Source organism: Pan paniscus, chromosome 5 (genome assembly GCF_029289425.2).
Source record: "Pan paniscus chromosome 5, NHGRI_mPanPan1-v2.0_pri, whole genome shotgun sequence".
Classification (NCBI taxonomy): Eukaryota; Metazoa; Chordata; class Mammalia; order Primates; family Hominidae; genus Pan; species Pan paniscus.
Window position 1 is genome coordinate 156,999,714 of NC_073254.2, and position 22,274 is coordinate 157,021,987.

Here is a 22,274-nt window from a genome sequence, read left to right on the forward strand (position 1 = left end):
CCTGGCTCCAAGTTCTCACTTTCTGTTTCGGTGGAAGCATTTGTGTACAGTAATTTCAATGTTGCATTTCTTTTACTTTCAAGAAAATAATGAATAGTATTTACTTCTGCTGATTGTTGCTTGGAATTTGGAGGCAAATGAGATTGACGGCATGATCTCAACTGGAATCTCAGACTTTCCAATCACACACCAGGAAGATAGAAGTGTTCAGTAGCCATCAAGAACACTATCAGAATGATGAATTGTTTTGAGGGTGACCAGGACTAGGATCGGACCTCTTCAAGGCTGAATTACGCCTTGATAAAGTTGTGTAACTAAATGCAGTAAAATGAACAGAGATTCCATATGCTGAACAGGACTTGCAGAAGACTGGCTCTTTGAGGTACTTACATTATTTTGCCACAAGATATAAAACAAGAGTAATCAGGATAAAAGCAGGGCAATAATGAAGAGACGCCCACAAAGAAGAGTCCAAGTCCCTTGCATTAGTTTCCTAGGGCTGCCAAAACAAAGTACCACAAACTAGGTGGCTTGAAACAATGGACATTCATTATCTCACAGCTCTAAGGCTGGATGTCTGATATCAAGGAGTCAGCAGGGCCACACTCCCTCAGATGGTTCTAGAAAACTATGTTTCATTGCCTCTTTCAGCTCCTGGTGGCCCCAGGTGTTCCTTGGCTCATGGCAACATCACTCCAGTCTCTGCTCACCTTGGCCTTCATGTGGTTTTTCTGAGTCCCATCCTCTTCTTACAAGGACACCAGTCCACCCTAATTCTGGGATGATTTCATCATGAAATCTTATGTAGTTTGGATATGTGTCCTTGCCCAAATCTCATGTTGAAGTACTAAAAATTCCCAATGTAAGAGGTAGGGCCTGGTGGGAGGTGATTGGACCATGGGGGTGGATTTCTCATGAATGGAATGCCCACAAAGTAGGCATTAGTGGTTTAGCACCACCCCCTTGGTGCTGTTCTCCTGATAGTGAGTTCTCACAAGATCTGGTTGTTTAAAGTGTGTAGCACCTCCCCACCATTGCTCTCTCTTGTTTCTGCCCAGGCCATGTGACATGCTTGCTCCCCTTCCGCCTTCTGCCATGATTGTAAGTTTCCTGAGGCCTCCCCAAAAGCCAAGCAGATGCCAGCACCATTCTTCCAGTGTAGCCTGTAGAACCAAGTGCCAATTAAACTTCTTTTCTTTATAAATTTCCCGATCACAGGTATTTCTTTGTAGCAAGGCGAGAATGGACCAATACAAAATTCTGAACTAATTACATCTGCAAAAACTCTACTTCCAAATAAGGTCATATTCTGAGGTTGTAGGTGGAAATTACTTTTGGGAGGACACTATTCAATTCACTGTTTCATTGCAACACCTCCAGAAACAACTTGGATACTGGACCAGGCAAGACAGTCCCTTTGATCTTGTTCATGAAAGTTAACAGAGTCCTTAAAGGACTGGGTTGACTCAGGAAGTGGTAAATAGTACCTATGTCAGAAGCCACAGCATAATGTGTGCCTTTTGATTACTGTGGTTTGAGTGAGTGTTGCAAAGAGCCGCAGACCACAGTGGCTTGTTGAGGCTGCCGATGATCTTGAGGTCAGTGTCCTACAGTCACAAAACTCCTGACTCCTACCCAGTAGATGACTACCACTCAGAAAAATCATCCTTTCCATGGGATTTTGCTATTATTGGATTTTTGTTTGTTTGTTCATTTTTAGTGTTTTAAGAAAGAAATGTATGTGAAAAGGAATATTAACTACTTGGTAATTTATATATGGAATATGCTGATAGCAGGACTTAGCTTTATTTGTTTGCTAATATTTAAATTTAAAAGACCTGAATTTATTTTATTTTTTATATTTAATTTTATTTAAGTTTCAGGATACACGTGCAGAATGTGCAGGTTTGTTACATAGGTAAACCGTATGCCACGGTGGTTTGCTGCACCTATCAACCCATCACCTAGGTGATAAACCCTGCATGCATTAGCTATTTATCCTGATGCTCTCCCTCCCCCAGCACTCCTCACAGGCCCCGGTGTGTGTTGTTCCCCTCCCTGTGTCCATGTGTTCTCATTGTTCAGCTCCCACTTAAGAGTGAGAACATGTGGGCCAGGTGCGGTGGCTCACGCCTGTAATCCCAGCACTTTGGGAGGCCAAGGCGGGCAGATCACAAGGTCAGGAGATGGAGACCACCCTGGCTAACATGGTGAAACCCTGTCTCTACTAAAAATATAAAAAAAAAATGAGCCGGGCGTGGTGGCAGGTGCCTGTAGTCCTAGCTACTTGGGAGGCTGAGGCAGGAGAATGGTGAGAACCCGGAAGGCGGAGGTTGCAGTGAGCCGAGATTGCGCCACTGCACTCCAGCCTGGGTGAAAGAGCGAGACTCCATCTCAGAAAAAAAAAAAAAAAGAGTGGGAACATGTGGTATTTGGTTTTCTGTTCTTGTGTTAGTTTGCTGAGGATAATGGCCTCCAGCTTCATCCATGTCCCTGCAAAAGGACATGATCCCATTCCTTTTTATGGCTGCATAGTATTCCATGGTGTATATTACCACATTTTTAAAAAGATCTAAATTTATATTGAATTACAAATATTTTATATAACATAGATGGCAACCTACTTATGACTACTGATTGAATTAATATGGTTTTTACTAAAAGTATTTAAGGTATTTATTCATAGAAAGGCATTTACTTGGATATCAAATTTCTTTTCTGATTCACCTTTTATCCTTGAGTAAGGAGAATGTGATGTGATATATACATATGCATACATGTATATTAATTAACCAACAACTCTTACAAGTCTCAGTTTAAAGGACCTTCCTATAGGAAGCCCTGCCCGACACCATTATTAGATCAGGTGTCTTATCCCATGCTTCTAAAGAAACTGTTTTCCTCAATTCTGGCATTTACATTTTAATGCAATCACTTACTTGTCTATATTTCTCTGAAGACTAAATGAAGAAAGGGCCCTTGTTTTCTTGTTCACCCTGAAGCCTAGAACAGCTCCCCATATGTATAAAAGGATGACACTGAATGAATGAGTGAGCAAAAATCACTCGAAGGATTATTTAGAAATTACACTGAGTCGGGATATAGTTAAATGTTTTGAAAACTCAAAATGGATGCATGGGGTATTGAGGTAATCCTATTTTGTTAAATCTGATCACTTCAAATACCTCATTCCCTACATTATGGGCTGCATGTGATATTCTACTTTGCACTTAAAATTGATAAGCTAATTTTAAAAATAATAAGTTGAGCATTTAGTAGATAATTTATAGACATTCTGCAACATAGATGGGTTCGTTGGAAAGGGAGAGGGATGCTGGGCTGGAAGACTATGGGTAGTTATGCCTTACATATGAAAATGGTCTCTGTTGGAACAAGGGAGAGGATTTCTCAGGGCAAGTGCTCCCTAGAGCAGCCAAGATGGGAGGCAGAGGTCTCAGAAGAGTGAGCTCCTCTGCTGGATAAATTTAAATGTCTTTAGTCTTTATTAAGTACCCATTGACAGCTCTGCCTTATGGTCAAGTTACGGAAAGCACAAGAGAAGACCTCGTCCGGGCCCTCAACATTCTCAGTAGAGGCTTTCAGCTCTCACCCTTCTGCAAAAGTTTTCCTTCATTGGACACAGACCCCTAAACATGTTGGAGAGGAGGAACCACTGCATGTGGCTGAGAAAACATTCTTTTCCACCATAGATGCCAAGCCCATGGATCCTGCTTGGTATTCTATAAGTCTTTGAGGGTATGGTAGATGTGATGAGTTGAATTGTGTTGCCCAAAAGAAATATGTTGACATCCTAACTTCTAGTACCTCAGAATGGGATCTCATTCAGAAATAAGGTCTTTAAAGAGAAGAGCAAGTTACAATGAGGTCATCAGGGTGGGCCGAAATGCAGTATGACTGGTGTCCTCATAAAAAGGGAAATCTGAACACAGACAGACATGCAGAGTCTTCTGGAAGACTATGTGAAGGCAAACAGGAAGAACGCCATGTGAAGATCAGGGAGAGATCAGGGTGTTGTGTCTACAAGCCAAGGGGTGCCTAAGATTGCCAGCACCACCAGAAGCACGAAGAGGCACAGAATGGATTCTCCCTCACAGCCTTCAGAAAGAACCCACCCTGTTGACACCTTGATTTCAGACTTCCAGGCTCCAAGACTGTGAGGCAATAAAGTTGCGTTATTTTAAGCCACCCAGTTTGTGGCACTTTGCCATGGCAGCCTTGAGAAGCTAATAGAGTAGGTGTCTGTTGCTTGCTTGTATCTTTCCTCAACAATGAGCACAATGTTTATTGAAAAGAAAAATGAATGCTCTAAGAGCTGCTGGAGTCTCCTGAAAGTGACGATGAGGGGACTGATGTTGAGCAAAAAAACCAAAACAAAAGAAAACCCTGCAAAGTTGGTAAGGAGGAAATTTAAATACGGTTGATAATGTAAACAAATGCTTTAACTAGGAGCACATAGCTGCCAAAATATCCCACGTCATCAAAATGCAAACGTAGCTGTATGGAATGGAACTTTGGACTATGCAGCCGAGAAGAAGTGGGGTGAAAAGTATACATGGTATACATGTTGAAATCAAGAAGTATAAACAAAGCTTCCCCACAAGTCTGTACAGGACTAAGTATGCCTTTTCTCTGTGTTGTGGGTAGAGCTGGCATTTGCTTGAACAGTGGATAGTGATTGAAGTATCCATTTTGGTGGTGCAAAGTATAATGCAGCGATTGCTACCCTCAAAAAACAGACCCAATTTTGTATAGATAATATTTATAGTCAATAAAAATTGTCCTTTCAGAAAAGAGTAGCCTTAGTTGCATTTAAGACCATCGTCACAAGTTCTAGATAAAACACTAAGCCATACTTTCATTCTCTATGCTGTAAGAAGCAAACAGAAACAAAATCACCTCCAGAGCAAAATGAAATTGTACTAATATGAAATTCTGAGTTTGAATGAGGGTCTGTGTCTCATAGATGACAACAAAGATAAGAAAGGAGGGCGCCTTTTAGACATCAGAGGCCTGTGTTCATCAGGAACCTGATGCTGAATCATTGGAGGGTAAATGAGCCTTCCGAGGTTCAGTGTTTAGAATGTTGTAGACCAGCAGTCTCATCATGATCTATAGGAAGTCAGCCCGAGATACTGCAAACAAACTGGAACATATACTGGAAATACTGGGAGAGAGAAGGCACCTAGCAGTTTTCTGGGGAGGTGGTTTTCTGGAGAGGAAAGAAGACACAGAGGAAATGTGATGGTTGAATTCAATGATCTGAACAGCTTGTCCAGCATGACTTCATTGGCTTAGAATGAGGACTGTGAGTGAAAATTGAAGGATCAAGGCTCAGCTCATTTTATCAAAGAACTTTTTAATAGTTGAAATCTGCAGTGACAGGACATCCTGCCTGCCTGGGTGCAGGGTAGTGAGTATCCTGTGATGAGAGGTGCTCACACAGCAGACAGGTCATTACTTGGAAGTGATGCTGCAGAGGACAATCAAGAGAGTGGCAGCTGGGTGGGGTGACTTTTAAGGTCCTGTCAACTCTAGTTTCTACATCAAAAGGAATTCTGAAAGATAAAGCAGTATTTAATTTTAATGTCTCTGACTAGCATACTTTCTTTCTATAGTTCTTTTGTTCTCCTTATTTATTTATTTATTTATTTATTTTTTGAGACAGAGTCTTGCTCTGTTGCCCAGGCTGGAGTTGCAGTGGTGCGATCATAGCTCACTGCAGCCCCAAACTCCTGGGCTCAAGTGATCCTCCTGCCTCAGCTTCCCAAGCAGCTAGGCATTACCAAGCCTGGCTATTTTTTGAAATTTTTTTGTAGAGATGGGGTCTCTCCTGGCTGCTCTCAAATTCCTGGCCTCAAGTGACCCTCCTGCCTCAACCTCCCAAAGCTCTGGGATTACAGGCATGACCCATTGCCCTCGGCCTTGTTCTCCAATTTTATATGTAACTGATAGACCTTGGAATTGATTAAAGTGATTTAATTCATGCTTCTGGTATCAAATTTTGTGTTATGTCATAAACTGTAGACTAAGAAAACGTAAAAATGCTGTCAGAACATCACGATGATAGCAAAAGTATAATGTTATAATTAAGATGGATAATGCAATTTTACTCCATAAAATATATGCTGCCTGAAGCCTCAGATGATCATTTTTTTAAAATCATATGGAAGTCAACATGTCAATGACACCTGGTAAAATTGTACTTTGAAGAAAATGGTGCAAATAGAAAGTCATTTTTAAAATGTAACGCATATAATGAAAGTTGCTTTTAAGAAAGCCATACAACTTTACAGAACAACCATTTTGTGAAAAATACTATGCCAAGCACTAAAAAAGGCAACATAGAGATATACAGTTTTATTAAAAAATTATAAAAACAGCAAAAGTTTTATGTTGAAATGTTTATACTAAAATCTTAATTTTAAAGCAATAATCCCACTTGCCTATTGTCTTTACCCACAGTTTATGAGTAAGTGAAATATATATGTCCTACCTTATGGTTCTAAGAGTCAGAGCTAAACGAAAAGGTATAATCAGGGAAGTGGTGCTTCCTCCTCAGCCCTACTACGTCGTTCCTATTCCATGCCGCTTTCCATGGGTAACCAATCTCCTTGGCTGCTCTCCAGGTCGCAAATACTGCCTTTCCTGAATTCATTCTATAGCAAGCTGAGTAGTTCTAGGCAGGAGGAGTGCACATTGTGAGGAGTGAGGCTGGAGATACCTGTAGCCATAAGCTTGGATGTTGGGTACATGATACTCTCTGGGGAGGCTGGGGCTGGGCCTCAAGCTGATAGATCAGGAGGCCTGCAAATCTATAGATAAGAAATCACCCCAAGTCTGCTTGAAGGGCAATAGGAGAGAGGCTGGAAAAGAAGACACGCTTTTTTGATAAAAAGAACACTTGAGCGAGCAAATCCTCCATTAGCTGCAGTACAGAAATCAGATTTAGACCTGGATCTTAAAACATACACATATTTGCTCATTGGTGCAAAAGAAATTCAGGAAAAATAAACAAGAAATGAAGGAGATGGCATGGAATGTGGACCAAGAACAAAGTAGAAATGATGTCAGAATATCACAATGACAGCGTAAGTACAACATCGTAATCACATTTACAGTGTAATGGGAAAGAGGTGGTGGTATGGTGAGGAATAGAAAGGAGGTAGTAGGGCTCAGAAGGGAGCCACACTTCCCTGAGAAAACCGTTTTGTATAGCTCTGACTTTTATAAGCACAGTAATATTTCACCTAGCTGCCAAATGCCCCAAATGCCACAAACAAAACAACTAGCATGAGGGGGAACCCAAATTGTAATACAAGCAGTTTAACAAATGAACTGAACTTATCCCAAATGGATAGAATAACCACACCAAAAGGAGTAAAGAAAAAAAAGGACTAAGCCAGGTAACTTTGGTCAATAGTATCTTCATGGGATATTATAAAGCTTAAGACCAGAAAACTGTACATAAAGGCTATAATTTAGTAAGTACACGTTTTTCTCATAAGAGCATGCGTTAGCAATCCTGAAAATATTTATATTAGAATCAGGCAAATAAGTCTATTGTAGATAATGACATCTGGGTTTCTCACTGTTAGACAAAGAGGCTGTAAATGAAAGAGGAAGGCTAGAATGAAACTTGATTGTTAGGTTGAAATTGGTGGCACCATTACAAACTCACGGTCTTAAATATATATACACACCCACAGATACATACAGAAATATAGATGTGTGTGTATAACTACGTTAGTCTATACACACATATTTCCCAGCTCCGTCCACCGAGAGCACCTAGAAACAACATTCCAGTAGCAATAAGCATGCCTCACACCCAGATCTTGGTTTCTAAACACCTTTCTCCAATAGAAGGAACCAGAGCTTCCTGAGGAAGTCATTAATTCCAGGCCTGGGGCAGGGAAAACACTAGATGAGTCTGGAATGTTGTTGGTGCTAGAAAGTTAATGAAGTGCTCAAAAAAGACGGGGTTCCTTAGAGGGACACAGGAGCCAAACTGAAGGAACTCTTAGTGGCCAAAGCTGGAACAGCATGAGCAATAAAACTGATAATGATAGTATTGGATTATAAATGAAAGAAGAAGACACATCCATGAGTCCATACTGATATACTTAACCAATTGAATAAATACCTAAAAAGGCAAAAATGATGACCCTTCCTTGTCACACAGTGAAAAATCGTAACTTTATAGTAAGAAACTCTGAAGAGACCATCTTAACCAAGTGATCAAGGTTAACATCACCAATAAGAAGACATGTTGATATTACAAATCCTTTGAAGTGACAATTTATGTGGCATTTCTGCCAAAATTGAATAACCTCATTCTAAGCTTGAGGAAACTTTACATGAACCCAAACTGAGGGATATTCTAAGGAAGAGGTAACTGGGACTCTTCAAAAGTATCAAGGTCATGAAAGCAAAGAAACTGTCACCAGTTGGAGAAGACTAAGGGGACATGACCACTAAATGTAATGGGAGATCCTGGACTGGATCCCGAAACAGAAAAAGGGCATTATTGGAAAAATGGGTGATACTCCAGCAAGGTCTATAGTTTAGTGAGTAGTGTTACACCAGTGTTAATTTCCTGGTCTGAACATTGTACAATGGTTACATAAGATGTTTTAATTGGGAGAAACTAGGTGAGAGGGATATGGGAATTCTTTGTGCTATTTCTGAAACTTTTCTGCAAGTCCCAAATTAGTTCAAAATTAAAAGTTAAAAAAAGAAAATAATTCTGCAAGTTTAATTAGTTCACTAGAATCATTTATGTCTCTGTGTATGTGTGTGTGTGAGTGAAGTATGTCCTGGAATAACTTCTCAGTGAAATAAAATACGGAATGCTGCCATGTTTGTATCAAAGAAGAGACATTTTGACTAATACTCTCACTCCGTTAAGTCATTCTAATAAGCATAGTTGTTGTTTGGTATTTAGACTGCAATCTAAAGCTCCAAAACTCAAGTTTATTTGTTAATAGACATCATAAGCTATACTTTTTTCCTCTTTGGGGATTTAGGGAAGACCCTGTTTTTTTTTTTTAATATATATATATATATACTTTAAGTTCTGGAATACATGTGCAGAACATGCAGGTTTCTTACATAGGTATACATGTGCCATGGTGGTTTGTTGCACTCATCAATCTGTCATCTACATTAGGTATTTCTCTTAACATTATCCCTCCCCTAGCCCCCACCCCCCGACAGGCCCCGGTGTGTGATGTTCCCCTCCCTGTGTCCATGTGTTTTCATTGTTGAACTCCCTAGGGAAGACTTTCTTGAGGGAAGCACATTGGCAGGAGAGGCCAAAGTCTGAGCAGGAGTTAGCTGGGAATAGAGTGGCACAGCAGCATTCTAGCAGAGGGGCTGCCAGTATGAATCTCCAGTAGGAACTTCCAGAGGAACTGCCAGTATGAGTGAGATGGGAAACACTCTGGCTTGCTCTGGGAAGTAGAAACAGGCCAGGATAGCAGGAATTAGGTGGTGTGAGATAAGGCTGGAGAGACAGGCAGGAGTTGGCCACACAGGATCTTGTAGAAGAACTGAGAATGATTCCAGGAACAGTAGAAGCCTCTGAAGGGCTTTGAGCAGAGGAGACAGATGACCTGAGAAGTCACCATCTCCCACTCTATCTTAGTGACTTTAAATGCCTGTTTATATTATGCTAATCATGGTTCTTTATCTTTCCTGAGGACAGGATATGGGAATGGCCAATAGGGCAGAGTTTGATAAGCCATAAGGATAAACTTCCCTGTGAAATTCTGTCCCTGGAGGGGTCCAAGAGTGAATGACAGCGTGTTGCACCTGCCTTGAGGGAGCCGCATAGACATTTTGAATTCCATTACAACTTTATCTGAAATGAAATACCAAGATTTCCCTACAAGGTTCATGACATGCTGAGTTTTTTTTTTTGTTTGTTTTTCCTCTTTGGATGTTTTGGTATTTTACAGCCTGATATGGCACTGAACTGTGAGACGAAAATTTTTAAAAGTTCAAAAAATGAGAGCATTAAAGCATTAATCTACCTGAGAGTGGCAAAGTCATAGAACCTTAGTAAGCCCACGTTGTACAGAAGACATTGTAGATAATCCTTCAATTAAGAGCAGGTAGTATCCAGGTAACTACACACATCTAAGGTGGTCTTCCCAGCAGTCCTTACACCTTAGCCCAAAGACCCAGGAGAGGACGGGAATACCCTAAGAAGAGCTAAGAAAGTAGTATCAAGGTCTCTTGGGTCAGAAAAGAGTTCTTACTGTTTTGTTTTGCAAATTTTATTTTGAAGTCAAGAACATTATTACCTGGTAATGTCAGCACCCAACAATTTTATTTCTCTTTCTCACTTTCTTTGTTTTTGTTTTTTTCCCCAAAGACAGGGTCTCACCCTTGCCCAGACTGGAGTGCAGTGGTGTGATCATAACTCACTGCAGTCTGGAACTCCTGGGCACACGGAGTAGCTAGGACTACAGGTTTTTGCCACCACGTCTGGCTAGTTTTTTATTTTTATTTTTTTAATTTTTAGTATAGACAGGGGTCTCCGTATGTTGCCCAGGCTGGTCTGAAACTCCTGACCTCAAGCCATCCTCCTGCCTATGTCTCTGTCTCTCAAAGTGTTAGGATTACAGGTGTGAGCCACAGTGCCCAGCTTCTCTCTTCGATTAAAAATAAAAACAAATTTCTGTCTGTTAGTTGAAGGCTCAATATTTGCACGTCAGTCGTTTCTTCCCATTCAGCCTACCCGGGAATATTAAAAGGCAAAATAACTATAATTTCTGATAAATTTAAAGGATAAAATATTTTATGTATAATAGCTATCGTTCAAAATCTCTCCAAGATCTGTGTGCATACTTTTCTTACTGTTGTAACTATATTGAATTTAACTTTTTCTTTAACTACCAAGGACTCCAGATTCACCGTCAACTTTCTTCCTGCATTCACTCTTACTGTTCAGTTCTGGGTTAAAAGACAGCAGGGCCTGAACGAAGTGTCTACAAAGCACAGTATTTGGAGAAGCTTTGTTGTTGTTTTTTAAAATAATTTTTTAAAAAAGGGATCCCGGATATCTTGTTTTTTGTTTTTTTAAAAAATCTTTTTCTCATGTACGAGAAATACAGGGAAAAAAAGCAATCAGGTTAATGAATCATTCTGGTTTACTAGATTCCAATTGGTAGAGAATTTAAACTTAAAAACCAAACAAAACGAAAGAGCTCTTCAGTTACCTTATGTCGTAAACGAGTTAAAAGTTTTGTTATTTCTGAAAAATCAAAGAGCACTATCTGTACATGGTCATAACTGCAAAGGAAACAACGGCGTACCCAGGACAGTGGGAGCTTACTTTAAGAAGCTGCGTCTTTCTGGATCCTGTTCCTTCGGGGCTGACCCTTTCGGGGAGTTTGGCTTTTAAAGCGCGGATCTCGCGACGCGCGGCTTGCAGGACTGCGGGGCCCGGCGGCCGAGACGCGGCATCCACAGGGGCCCCTCCGCGCGGCCGCGGCGGTGGTGGCGGGAACCTGGGACTGGCCGGCGAGGGGCCCCGCATGGTAACCGTCCCCGACCGCAAGTCATAGGCTGTGGGCACCGCGCAGAGCGCCCCCCCCCCCACCGAACTCCCCCCACCCCACCTCAATTCTCGAGACCGAAAGTGCGGAGCGCGGAGTCCTGCAAACTTGACCCCGAGCCAAGGTGCGCGAGGCGACGGCGAGTGTCCCCCGGGCTCTCTGCAGCCCCGGGGCTGGAAGCTCCGGCCTCCGCGCACCTCGTCCTCTGCCCGCCCGAAAGCGAAACCTGGCCGGCGGGCAGGAGGGGAGAGCTCGGCCTCGCGCTCTGCCTGGCGGGGCCCCGGCCCGGAGACATCCCCGACCCGCACCTGGCGGCGCGACCCACCTACCTGCCCGTCCCCAAGGCGCCGCCAGGAGCAGCAGCAGCAGCGGCGGCAGCAGCAGCGGCCGCAGGGCCGGGCGGCCGGGAGCCCGCATGGGCGGCGGGGCTGGGTCACATGTCGGGGGGCAGCAGACTGCTCAGTCCCACGCCCGCTGGGGCCAAGTGCGGCCGCGCGGCCCCAGCTCCGCGCCCGGGGCTCTGCGTGCCACGCTCCAGGCGACCTGAGGCCCAGGGCACCTCCGCCACAGCCGCGTCCCCCAGGCTTCCCCAGAAACCAAGGGCGAGCGACTCGCGGAGCCCCCACGCGCGCTCCCCCGGCTACCCAGCTGGATGGCAGCGCGAGGGCAGTTCTCGCGGATTTATAGTCCCCAGCCACTCGGCTGTCAGTCCTGAGAGTCTGAGAGTTTCCACCTCTCGGGGTTCATGCCCAGACCAACCAGGTCACTAGGCAGGTAAAACCTCCTTCTGGTAATGAGCGAGGCGAGTGCATTGCAAAGAGATTCTGGTATTCAGGCCGGTCTGATGGTCAGTTAAAGTTCAATATCGGAAGACGGATGAAATAGAGCGTTATTTCTCAATATACAGTTAGGCACTCAGCCGTAGATCTTACAGTCATGCATCATTTAAGATGACAGGATTACCTCCTGAGAAATGTCTTAGGCGAGTTTCTTGTGTGAACATCTTAGAGTGTACTCACACCTATATGGTATAGCCTCTTACACGCCTACGCTATATGGTACAGGCTGTTGTTTGCTCCTAGGCTACAAACCTGTACAGCAAGTGACCATACTGAATACTGCAAGCAATTGTAACACAATGGTAAATATTTGTGTATCTAAACATGTCTGAACGTAGAAAAGGTACAGCAAAAGTACAGTATGAAAGATTTTAAAAATGGTACACCTGTATAGGGCACTTTCCATGAATGGAGCTTGCAGGACTGGAAGTCGCTCTGGCTGAGTCTGTGAGTGGTGAGTCAATGTGAAGGCCTAGGACATCACTGTGTACTACTATAGGCTGTATAAACACTGTATTACACTTAGGCTATGCTAAATTTATTAAAAAATTATTTCTTCAATAATAATAAATTAACCTTAGCTTACTATGATTTTTTACTTTCTACTTTTAAATCTTTTAAACTTTATTTATTTATTTATTTTTGAGACGGAGCCTTGCTCTGTAGCCCAGGATGGAGTGCAGTGGTGCGATCTCGGCTCACTGCAACCTCTGCCTTCCGGTTTTGATGATTCTCCTGCCTCACCCTCCAGAGTAGCTGGGATTACATGTGTGTGCCCCCACGCCCGGCTAATTTGTTTGTATTTTTAGTACAGACTGGGTTTCGCCATGTTGGCCAGGCCGGTCTCGAGCTCCTGACCTCCGGTGATCTACCCTCCTTGGCCTCCCAAAGTGCTGGGATTACAGGCGTGAACCACGACACCTGACCTAAACTTTTTGACTTGTAATAACGTTTGACTTAAAACACAAACACATTGTGCAGCAGTATGAAAATATTTTTTCTTTGTATTCTTTCTATAAGCTTTTTCTATTTTTAAATTTTTCTTTTTCTTTCTTTATTTTTTCTTTACTTTTTAAACTTTTTTGTTATAAACTAAGGCACAACCACACACATTAGCCTAGGCCTGCACAGGGTCAGGACTGTCAGTGCCACTGATGCCACCTCACATCCTGTCCTCCTGGAAGGTCTTTAGAGACAATAGGAATTTTTTCAGCTCTATTATAATCGTATGAGACCACCTTTGTATATGCAGTCTGTCACTGACTGAAAAGTTGTTATTTGATTTCATTCAACTCTCACAACCTGCAGTTAGGTCCTGGCCCTTTTTTCAGATGAGGCAAGGGAAACTCAGAAAGTCTAGGAATCATCATGAAGTCCCCCAAACCTGTGAGTGGCCTGTGACCAGTGGTGTGTGGACTTCCACACAAGGCGGTGGGTTCTAGGTTCCATGCTCTTTATAATGGGAGGGGGGAAGGGTGCAATTAAGAGGTAAGTCTTGAAATACTATATGAAAAATCTGAGAGAGGCTCTCAGCTTTGTACCTTTCTAGGTGATTCTAAAGGTTGGGCACAGCCTGAAGATAGATACACGGTTTACCTCAGATGTGTTCCATCTCTTTTGACCCTAAATGTCTGTTTTTAAATGCTCCAATAAAGGGAAACGACACTCAAATTAGAGCAACCACTGTTTTCTTTTTCTTTTTCTTTTTTTTTAAAGGGGGTCTTCAGTATTAAAAAAGATCTTTTTTGGTGAGGAGGGAGTAAGGAGATAGAAGATGGGGCAGGATTTTCTGAGTCGCCTAAGTATGCTACTTTTTCCTTCCTGAAAGACTTAGAAACAGAGGAGGAATCTGGGTCAGAGGGCCCCTTAGGCTGGGATGTTAGCTTCGTGGTGCTGACGTGAGGCCTCTTCAAACCACTTTTCTTGTTTGTTAGCTGGTTCTTTTCCTTTCCACCAAAAGGGGCCCTGAAGGAATCCTGAAAGCTGGATGAGGAAAGAAGGGACTTGCTTCCTATTTGTTTGCTGTTCTTGTCACTAAGGCCCCACAGTGCCTCTTTACCCTGGCAGGGACAGCTAGTTCCAGGAGCAATTGTTTCTAGTTCCCAGCTTCTTCCTGTACTCCCAGAATCAGCTTCACTGCATCTCCTGAGAAATACCAGCACTGAGTAGGCTATGCCCCATTCTCAGAGGTCTGAGTCCCAGTTTCATGGAGGCTTCGCTTCTGGGATCTGAACCCCACGTCTGCTCTGTGTTCCTTTAACCCTGACGGTGGTAGTTGCTTCTAGTAGTCACTCTGTCTCTTTCAATCTCAGTATTCCCGCTTTACTTTTTTAGTACTCCAACATCTGTTTAACCAATTCCTTACAGCAAATTCTTTCTGTTGAAATAACTAGTGTGGTTTCTGTTTTCCCAACTGGACTCTTATTGATTCCATTGTAATCCCAGAACATTTTAGGAAGGACTCTGTGTGATCAGTACATTATCAATATTATCTTGAGTTGCTGTTGTTCTTACTTTTTAATTATAAATTGTATTAGTTTACTTTCATCATTATCATCTTAAGTCTTGTGGGTTAAATAGGTTAAATATTTGCTACAGAAGTGTTTAGGGCCAATCATTTTTGGATATCTAAACTTTTGTATGCATTTCTGTTCAAATATGAATCGTTCAGTTCCTTCAAGAGGCTAAAGCAGACCTATACAAAGCCTTCCCTTATCTCCTAAGTCTTCTGAACTTGAACAGTGACATTTCATTATTTCACCAAGTTTTTCCTCCAGCTGGAAAGTGGGAACGGGGTAGGGGATGGAGTAACTGCGACTTGGAGTTTCTTCCCCCATGAGTGGGCTGTCAATTGTCTGAGAACAAACAGTTTTCTGCATGCCTCTCGTCCCCTCTCTCCTTTCCTCTTCAAGTTCCCCTTGGCACTTGTCAGAAGGCAGTCAAAATTTTACCTCTAAGGCTTGTCTTTTACATGTTCACAAACTCACCACTCTGTCCTCAGAATGCCTAGGGTTCTACAGGATGAGTGTGACCTGAGAACTTGCCATGTATTCAGTTGATGTTTCCCATGCATTGAAATAAAGAATGGAGTCAGTTTTTCTTTTGTTTGCATCTGTGACCCAGAACTCACCTTAGTGAGTTTCCTTAGTATCTTCAAATCTAACCTCTTACCCCCCTTTGTTAACTTTGGGAAGCAGCAGTCTTAGTTCCTCCCCATCTAAGCCTTCCCAGGCAATATAATCTTCAGTGTGTTCTTCAGAGACTTTTGAAATGATGTTTTCGAATTGAGGTTTTCTTCTACTTCTCAACTTTGCAACTCCTCTTGCCATGATTTACCACATTGAGATCTTAATTTTGTGGAGCCTGATGTATAGGATTTCCAGGCTTCCTGATGAAAAAGGCCATAAACCACTACTCCTTACCTCCCACCCCAAACACTAATACCACAGGCAAAAAATAATTTTTTTTCTATCCTAGTTTAATTACTAAATAGTTTCCAAGGATAATACATACTAATAATACGAAGTTACTGAATTCTTTCTTTGAGTCAGATCCTACCTAAGAAATTTAAATTTCCTAACTACCTCCTTCAATCCTTACAACAATTCTGAGAGTTAGTCACATTACCCCAAGTTTCAAAACAAGGAGACAGACTTGGACAGGTCATTCGTTTAATAAGCAACAGAAACTGGAAACTGAATGCTGGTTCATCTATTTTCAAAGTTTGTGCTTTTAATAATTTCCTTATATGCCTCTTACACTTGAGAAAATGTTATGATTTACCTTTTATAATTAGGTCTACAATACATTGAGCTAATTTTTGTATATGAGGAAAGAGTAAAGATTAATTTTTTTCCATATAGATATCTTACTGGTTTTTGAGGTCTGAACTGTAAAACAGCATGAATATAATTGCTAAAGGCCTAATATTCAGCATATGTAATGAATTGCTTCAAACAAATTAAAAACAAAATAAAAAGACAATCTAATATTGAGTTTATATAGGTTACACACCACTTAGTTGCCACTGTCTTCTTCTGAGAGAGGAAGAAAAACCCTAGCTCCCTAATGTCAACAGATTTCTTGGAAAGTAAATTAATTCTCTCAGGAAGGCAAAGGGGAAAGTACCTACCCTGGAATATAAACATTTGGCTATGGTGGGGAGATAAATTTTATTACTCTCTGAATGAGACCAGATGGCTCCAGATCTAACACCCTTGCAATGTGAAGAGCAAATGATTCTGTGGAAGAGGAGACAGTCTATGGCATGCCAATTTCCTTTGCTCAGGAAGACAAGCCATCCAGAAACGTGAAAATATTCATGTTTCCATGACGTCTCATTATTTGAATATACTCCATTTGATTGCCCATTCTCCGGTTGATAGACATTTGGGTTGTTTCATTATTGATTGTAGGTGTCCTTTATGTATTCTGGGTACAAGTTCTTTGTCAGATATGTGCTTTGCGAATATTTTTGCCCACTTCATCGCTTGCCTTTTCATTTTTACAATGATGTCTGCAAGAGCAAAAGTTTTTAATATTGATACAGTCAAGTTTTTCACTTTTTTTCGTTATGATTGTGGTGTTTTGTCTAAGAAGTCTTTGTGTATCCCAAGGTTGAAAGAAAGATGGCTTTTCCTAGAAATGTTACAGTTTTAGCTTTTATAATTAGGTCTGCAATACATTGAGCTAATTTTTGTATATGGTATGAGAAAAGAGTAGAGATTTTTTTTCCAAATAGATGTCTTACTGTTTTTGTACTATTTGTTAAAAAGACTTTCGTTCCACATTAAATAGCTTTAGCCATTATTGTTGAAAATCTATTGAAGATATATGTATTGGGTCATTTTTAGATGTCTACTCTTTGGTCTGTTTGTCCATTTTGCATCAATACCATGTTTTAACAAAAGGAGCTTCTTAGTTTTTTAATTTTGTACTTGTATACCGAAAAGTTTCAAAGGCAGTAGTGCAGAGTTTCTGTACACTCCTCACACAGTTGCATCACCATGGTAAATTTTTAAAACTAAGAAACTTCCATTTCCATTGGCACATTACTGTTAAGCAAACTTTAGATTTTATTTGGATTTCTCTAGTGTTTCTTCTTCTTCTTTTTTTTTTGTTTTGAGATGGCATCTCACTCACTCTGTCACCTAGGCTGGAGTGCAGTGGCATCATCTCTTGCTCACTGTAGCCTCTGTCTCCAGGTTTCATGTGATTCTCCTGCCTCAGCCTTCCAAGTAGCTGGGATTACAGGCACCCACCACCATGCTCAGCTAATTTTTGTGTTTTAGTAGAGATGGGGGGTTTCACCATGTTGGCTAGGCTGGTCTTGAACTCTTGATCTCAAGTGATCCACCTGTTGCAGCCTCCCCAGGTGAACCACCACAACTGGCCTGGATTTCTCTAGTTTTTCTCTTTTTGTTCCAGGATCCAATCCAGAGTACCATGCTACATCTAGTCGGCATGTCTTCTCAGTCTTTGGTCTGATAGTTTCTCAGGTTTTCCTTTTTTTTTAATGACCTTGACAGTCTTGAGGCGTATTGGCCAGATGTCCTATAGAATGTGCCCCAGTCTGGGTTTGTTTGATGTTTTTTCTCATGATTAGACTGAAGTTAATGGTTTCTTAAAAAAGTATCACAGAGGTGAAGTGCTTTTTTTAATCATATCATATCAAGAGTATATGACATCACATGACATTGATAATGATGTTAACCTTCATCACTTGCTTAAGGAAGTGTTTGCCAGGTTTCTGTACTGTAAAGGTATTGTTTTACGTTTTCCTACTCTGTATTTTAGAAGACAGTCATTAAGTCTAACCTACCCTTGGGGAGGGACAGTGGTGGTGGCCAAAATTAAGCTCCCCCTTCTGAAGGGAGGAAGTATCTTTGTATGTTATTTGGAAATCTTCTGCAAGGAAGATCTGTCCCTTCTCTTCTCCCTATTTACTTATTGATTTATTTAAATCATTTATTTAAATTAATATGGACTCAAATGTATTTATTTTATACTTTGGGTTATAGTCCAATGCTACATTCTTTATTTTCTTGCTCAAATTGTTCCAGCTTTTGCCATTGTGAGCTCTTTCAGGTTGACACCTGTGTTGCCTTGATACACCCCCATCCTGTTTTGATTTGTCCTGAGCACTTCCTTACTTTCTGCTAGCCTTAAAACCAGCTATTTTTCCATGGAACCCTGGTTTATTTTATTGGAGAATGGTATTCCATTGTTTGGAAATTGCAGAATATGAAGGTACTCTGTGTGTGTGTGTGTTTGTGTGTGTGTGTGTGTGTGACAGAGAGAGAGAGAGAGAAAGAGAGAAAGTTTCTGTGTGCTTTAATCTGGAGGAAACCAAGGAGAAACAATTTCTTAAAAGATGGGTCATTTTTATATAGACAGGTATATATATATGGCTGAAAGCAAAGAAACTTACTCTTTTCTTGATGCCTAAAGAATAGAGGAAGAGTCAAATAACTACAGAAATGGCCCCTTCAGTTTACCCAAATTCCAAATAAGCATTTATCTGGCCCCCAAGTGAGAGTTCAAACAGTGACATGACTCTTCATCTCTCCATCCTTTAATGAACAAATGGAGGATGGGTTATGGGCCAACTGATGGCCTAATGTTGAGGAAACTGCACGGCTCTGGTGTCATATATGGATTAATTCTCAATTCCACTCTATCCAAACAGTGTGGCCTTGGTCTCTGTGTTAGACACTATGATGCACCACCCAGACCCCACTTCAAAGAAGGATTTGTTGTCCAAGCTCCTGGGAGTGCTAATATTAGAAGCCTCCAGCTGTCAGCCTTTTCAAGAACTCTCTCAGTGGCTGGGAACTGACTCACCCAAGGTCAGGTCCCTTTCCAAGGCTCAGTTCCAATGACTAATCAGATGTGGGACAATGAAGACCTAGTCATCTTGGTCCAACTTGGGGCAATTCTGTCCATTCTAAGTCCAGAGCTCCTTTGGCCAAGGCTGTTGCTGAACCTTCCTCATAGCTCACCTGCATCCACTCTTGCTTCCTTTTCCTCCCTCCAGCAGGTGTTTATCACAAGGGCCCTCCCCAGTAACACCGTACATACTAAAGTCTACCTCAGAGTCTGCTTCCTGGGGAATACACCTGTGATGGCCTCTGTGAACTTCACTGACATCCACCCCCACCCCCAGCCCTATCCCCAGGCAGCCACAGACTACCTTTATAATATACAATCAGTGGCATCTGGATTTTCTCCCTAGGTTCCTCTTGCTGTAACAATCCCCTACACATTAGAGTTCTTCAGTTTTGTCTTTTTATTCACTTTTCTTCTCACTCTACAATATTTCCATGGGTGATTTCAATTTTTTTTTTTTTTGGTGGGGGTGGGTACAATGTCTGTGGCACAGGCTGGAGTGCAGTGGCACAATCATACCTCACAGCAGCGTTGAACTCCTGGGCTCGTGCAGTCCTCCCACCTCAACCTCCCGAGTAGCCAGGACTACAGGTCTGTGCCACCACGCCTGGCTAACTTTTAAATTTTATTTTTATGTTTGTAGAGATGACTCTTGCTATGTTGCCCAGGCTGGTCTTGAACTCCTGGCCTCAAGTGGTCCTCCTGCCTCGGCTCCCAAAGTATTGGGATTACAGGTGTGAGGCATTGCACCAGGCCAATTTCAGTTTTCAATCTCCAATCTAGGCCTCTTTGTTGAGCTCTAGAAATCCCTCTCTTAATTCCCCAGCTCTACTTGTAAGTCCTATGTACCTAAATTTCAACTTGTTCCAAGCTGAACTCATCTGTACAGTGTCTATATTTTCTGTTACCCAAGTGAAAAGTCTGGGAGTTCTCCTAGACTTCTGTGACTCTACTCAAGCATCATATCCTTCCATCTTCATCTTCAGTATATTTCTTGCATTATTTCCAGTGTTTCTCGTGGCTCCTTTGTGCCACTGTTATATGTATTCTGTATATATCACACAGTTCTGATAATGTCAAAAATATGTATCAGTTATATATGTATTTATAGCACTATATTGAAGTGGTTACATATATGGCTATTAGACTGTGAACTTCTTGAGGGCAAGAACTGTGCCTTGTTCTCTCTCTCTTTCTTTCTTTTTTTTTTTGAGATGGAGTCTTGCTGTTGTTGTCCAGGCTGGAGTGCAATGGCGTGATCTTGGCTCGCTGCAACCTTTGCCTTCCAGGTTCAAGTGATTCTCCTGACTCAGCCTTCAGAGTAGCTGGGATTACAGGTGCCCATGCCTATACCTGGCTAATTTTTTTGTATTTTTAGTAGAAACAGGGTTTCACCATGTTGGCCAGGCTGGTCTTGAACTCCTGATCTTAGGTGATCTGCCCTCCTCAGCCTCGCAAAGTGCTGGGATTACAGGCGTGAGCCATGGCGCCCGGCCTTGTTCTTTTTTATATCTCCAGTGTCTAGTGTAATGCTGGGAATGTAGTACATTCCCGATGAATTTTGTTAAAACAAATAAAACTTCTCTGAAGTTTTTTTCTATATATTTTAAACTGCAAATCCAAAGGGTCTGTTTCTTAACCAGCATGTATATGCACCCACACAGAAAATACACACACACCTATGTGCAGACACACTCCCTTTCTGAAATCCTCACATCTCCATTTCAGTGTTCAACTATCCTGTACAGGATATGAAATAACTTGGAAAGGGACAAATTAGCTATTATTTGAAAGTCAGAATCATATCTTGTTTATCATCCATATATTCTAACTTTTCTTCTTCTTTCATCAGTTGTTTTCTTATTCTGTGGATTGAATTAATATGAGCTAAATCTAAGAGAGATTTGCATAAAAAGGATTTATACATTTAAAGTGAAATGTAAAGCTTCGGTGTTAGTTTTGATAATTCAGTTAAGTACTTCTTTATTTACTTAGTATACCAAGGCATGGTTATTCAAATATTCAAATATATCAATCATGTATAACTATACCACTGCACAGTAATGTAAGTACTCAATGAATTAATACATTTAAAAATCAAGGTTGTAAATTCTTTGTTTTCTTTTTAATTTTTAAAAAAAGTTTTGTAAAGCTGACAATTCTTTCCAAAGAAAGAATAGGTTTAATTCCATTCCTATCAAAATCCTAGCAAGATTATCTTTTAGACATAGACGAACTTATTCATAAAATGTACGTGGAAAGGCATCTTAAAAATGTCCTGGGCCCAGATGGCTTCACTGGTGAATTCTACCAAACATTTAAAGAGGAATGACTATCGGTCTCTCATAGACACTTGGAAAAATAAAGAGAACACTTCTTAACTCATTCTAAGTGGCCAGTGTTACTCTAATACCAAAACCAGACACAGATATAATAATAAAATGAAACTACACATCAATATTCCTTACGGATATAGACACAAACATCCTCAACAAAATACTAGCAAACTGAATCCACCAACATATAGAAAAGATTATATATTATGATTAAGTGGGATTTAGCTGAGCAATGCAAAGTTAAATATCCCAAAATCAATTAATATAATATACCATATCAACAGAACAAAGGACAAAAACCACAGACATGATTGTCTCCATAGATTTAGAAAAAGCATTTGAAAAAGTCTAGCACCCCTTCATAATACTCAAGAAACTAAAAATAAAATGGATTCTTCAACCTGATAAATGGCATGTGTGAAGAAACAGCTAAGATCACAATTAGTAGTGAAAGACTGAATGCTTTCCCTATAAAATGAAGATAAGATGAGATGTCCACACTCACCCCTTCTGTTTAGTATTGTACTGGAGGTTTCAGACAGGGCAATTCAGCAGGAAAAATAAATAAAAGGCATGAAAAGGAAGAAGTAAAACTATCTCTATTCACAGATGACATACTCTTAGAT

General features: G+C 41.2%; 1 protein-coding gene across 4 annotated transcripts in view; it reads right to left on the reverse strand.

Moving 5' to 3' along the window:
• Positions 1-12,240, reverse strand: part of IL20RA (interleukin 20 receptor subunit alpha) — a 43,370-nt gene extending 31,130 nt beyond the window's left edge. The window contains exon 1 of one of the 4 annotated variants that reach the window (XM_034962930.4): positions 11,915-12,240. In XM_034962930.4, the coding sequence (XP_034818821.1) occupies positions 11,915-12,002 (88 nt within the window). In that variant the 5' untranslated portion in view covers positions 12,003-12,240. Of the gene's footprint in view, positions 1-11,362; positions 11,574-11,914 lie in introns of those variants that run through there. The other 3 variants (XM_034962931.3, XM_063605468.1, XM_063605469.1) reach the window with 3 other exon arrangements.
• Between the last annotated feature and the right edge of the window lie 10,034 nt (positions 12,241-22,274).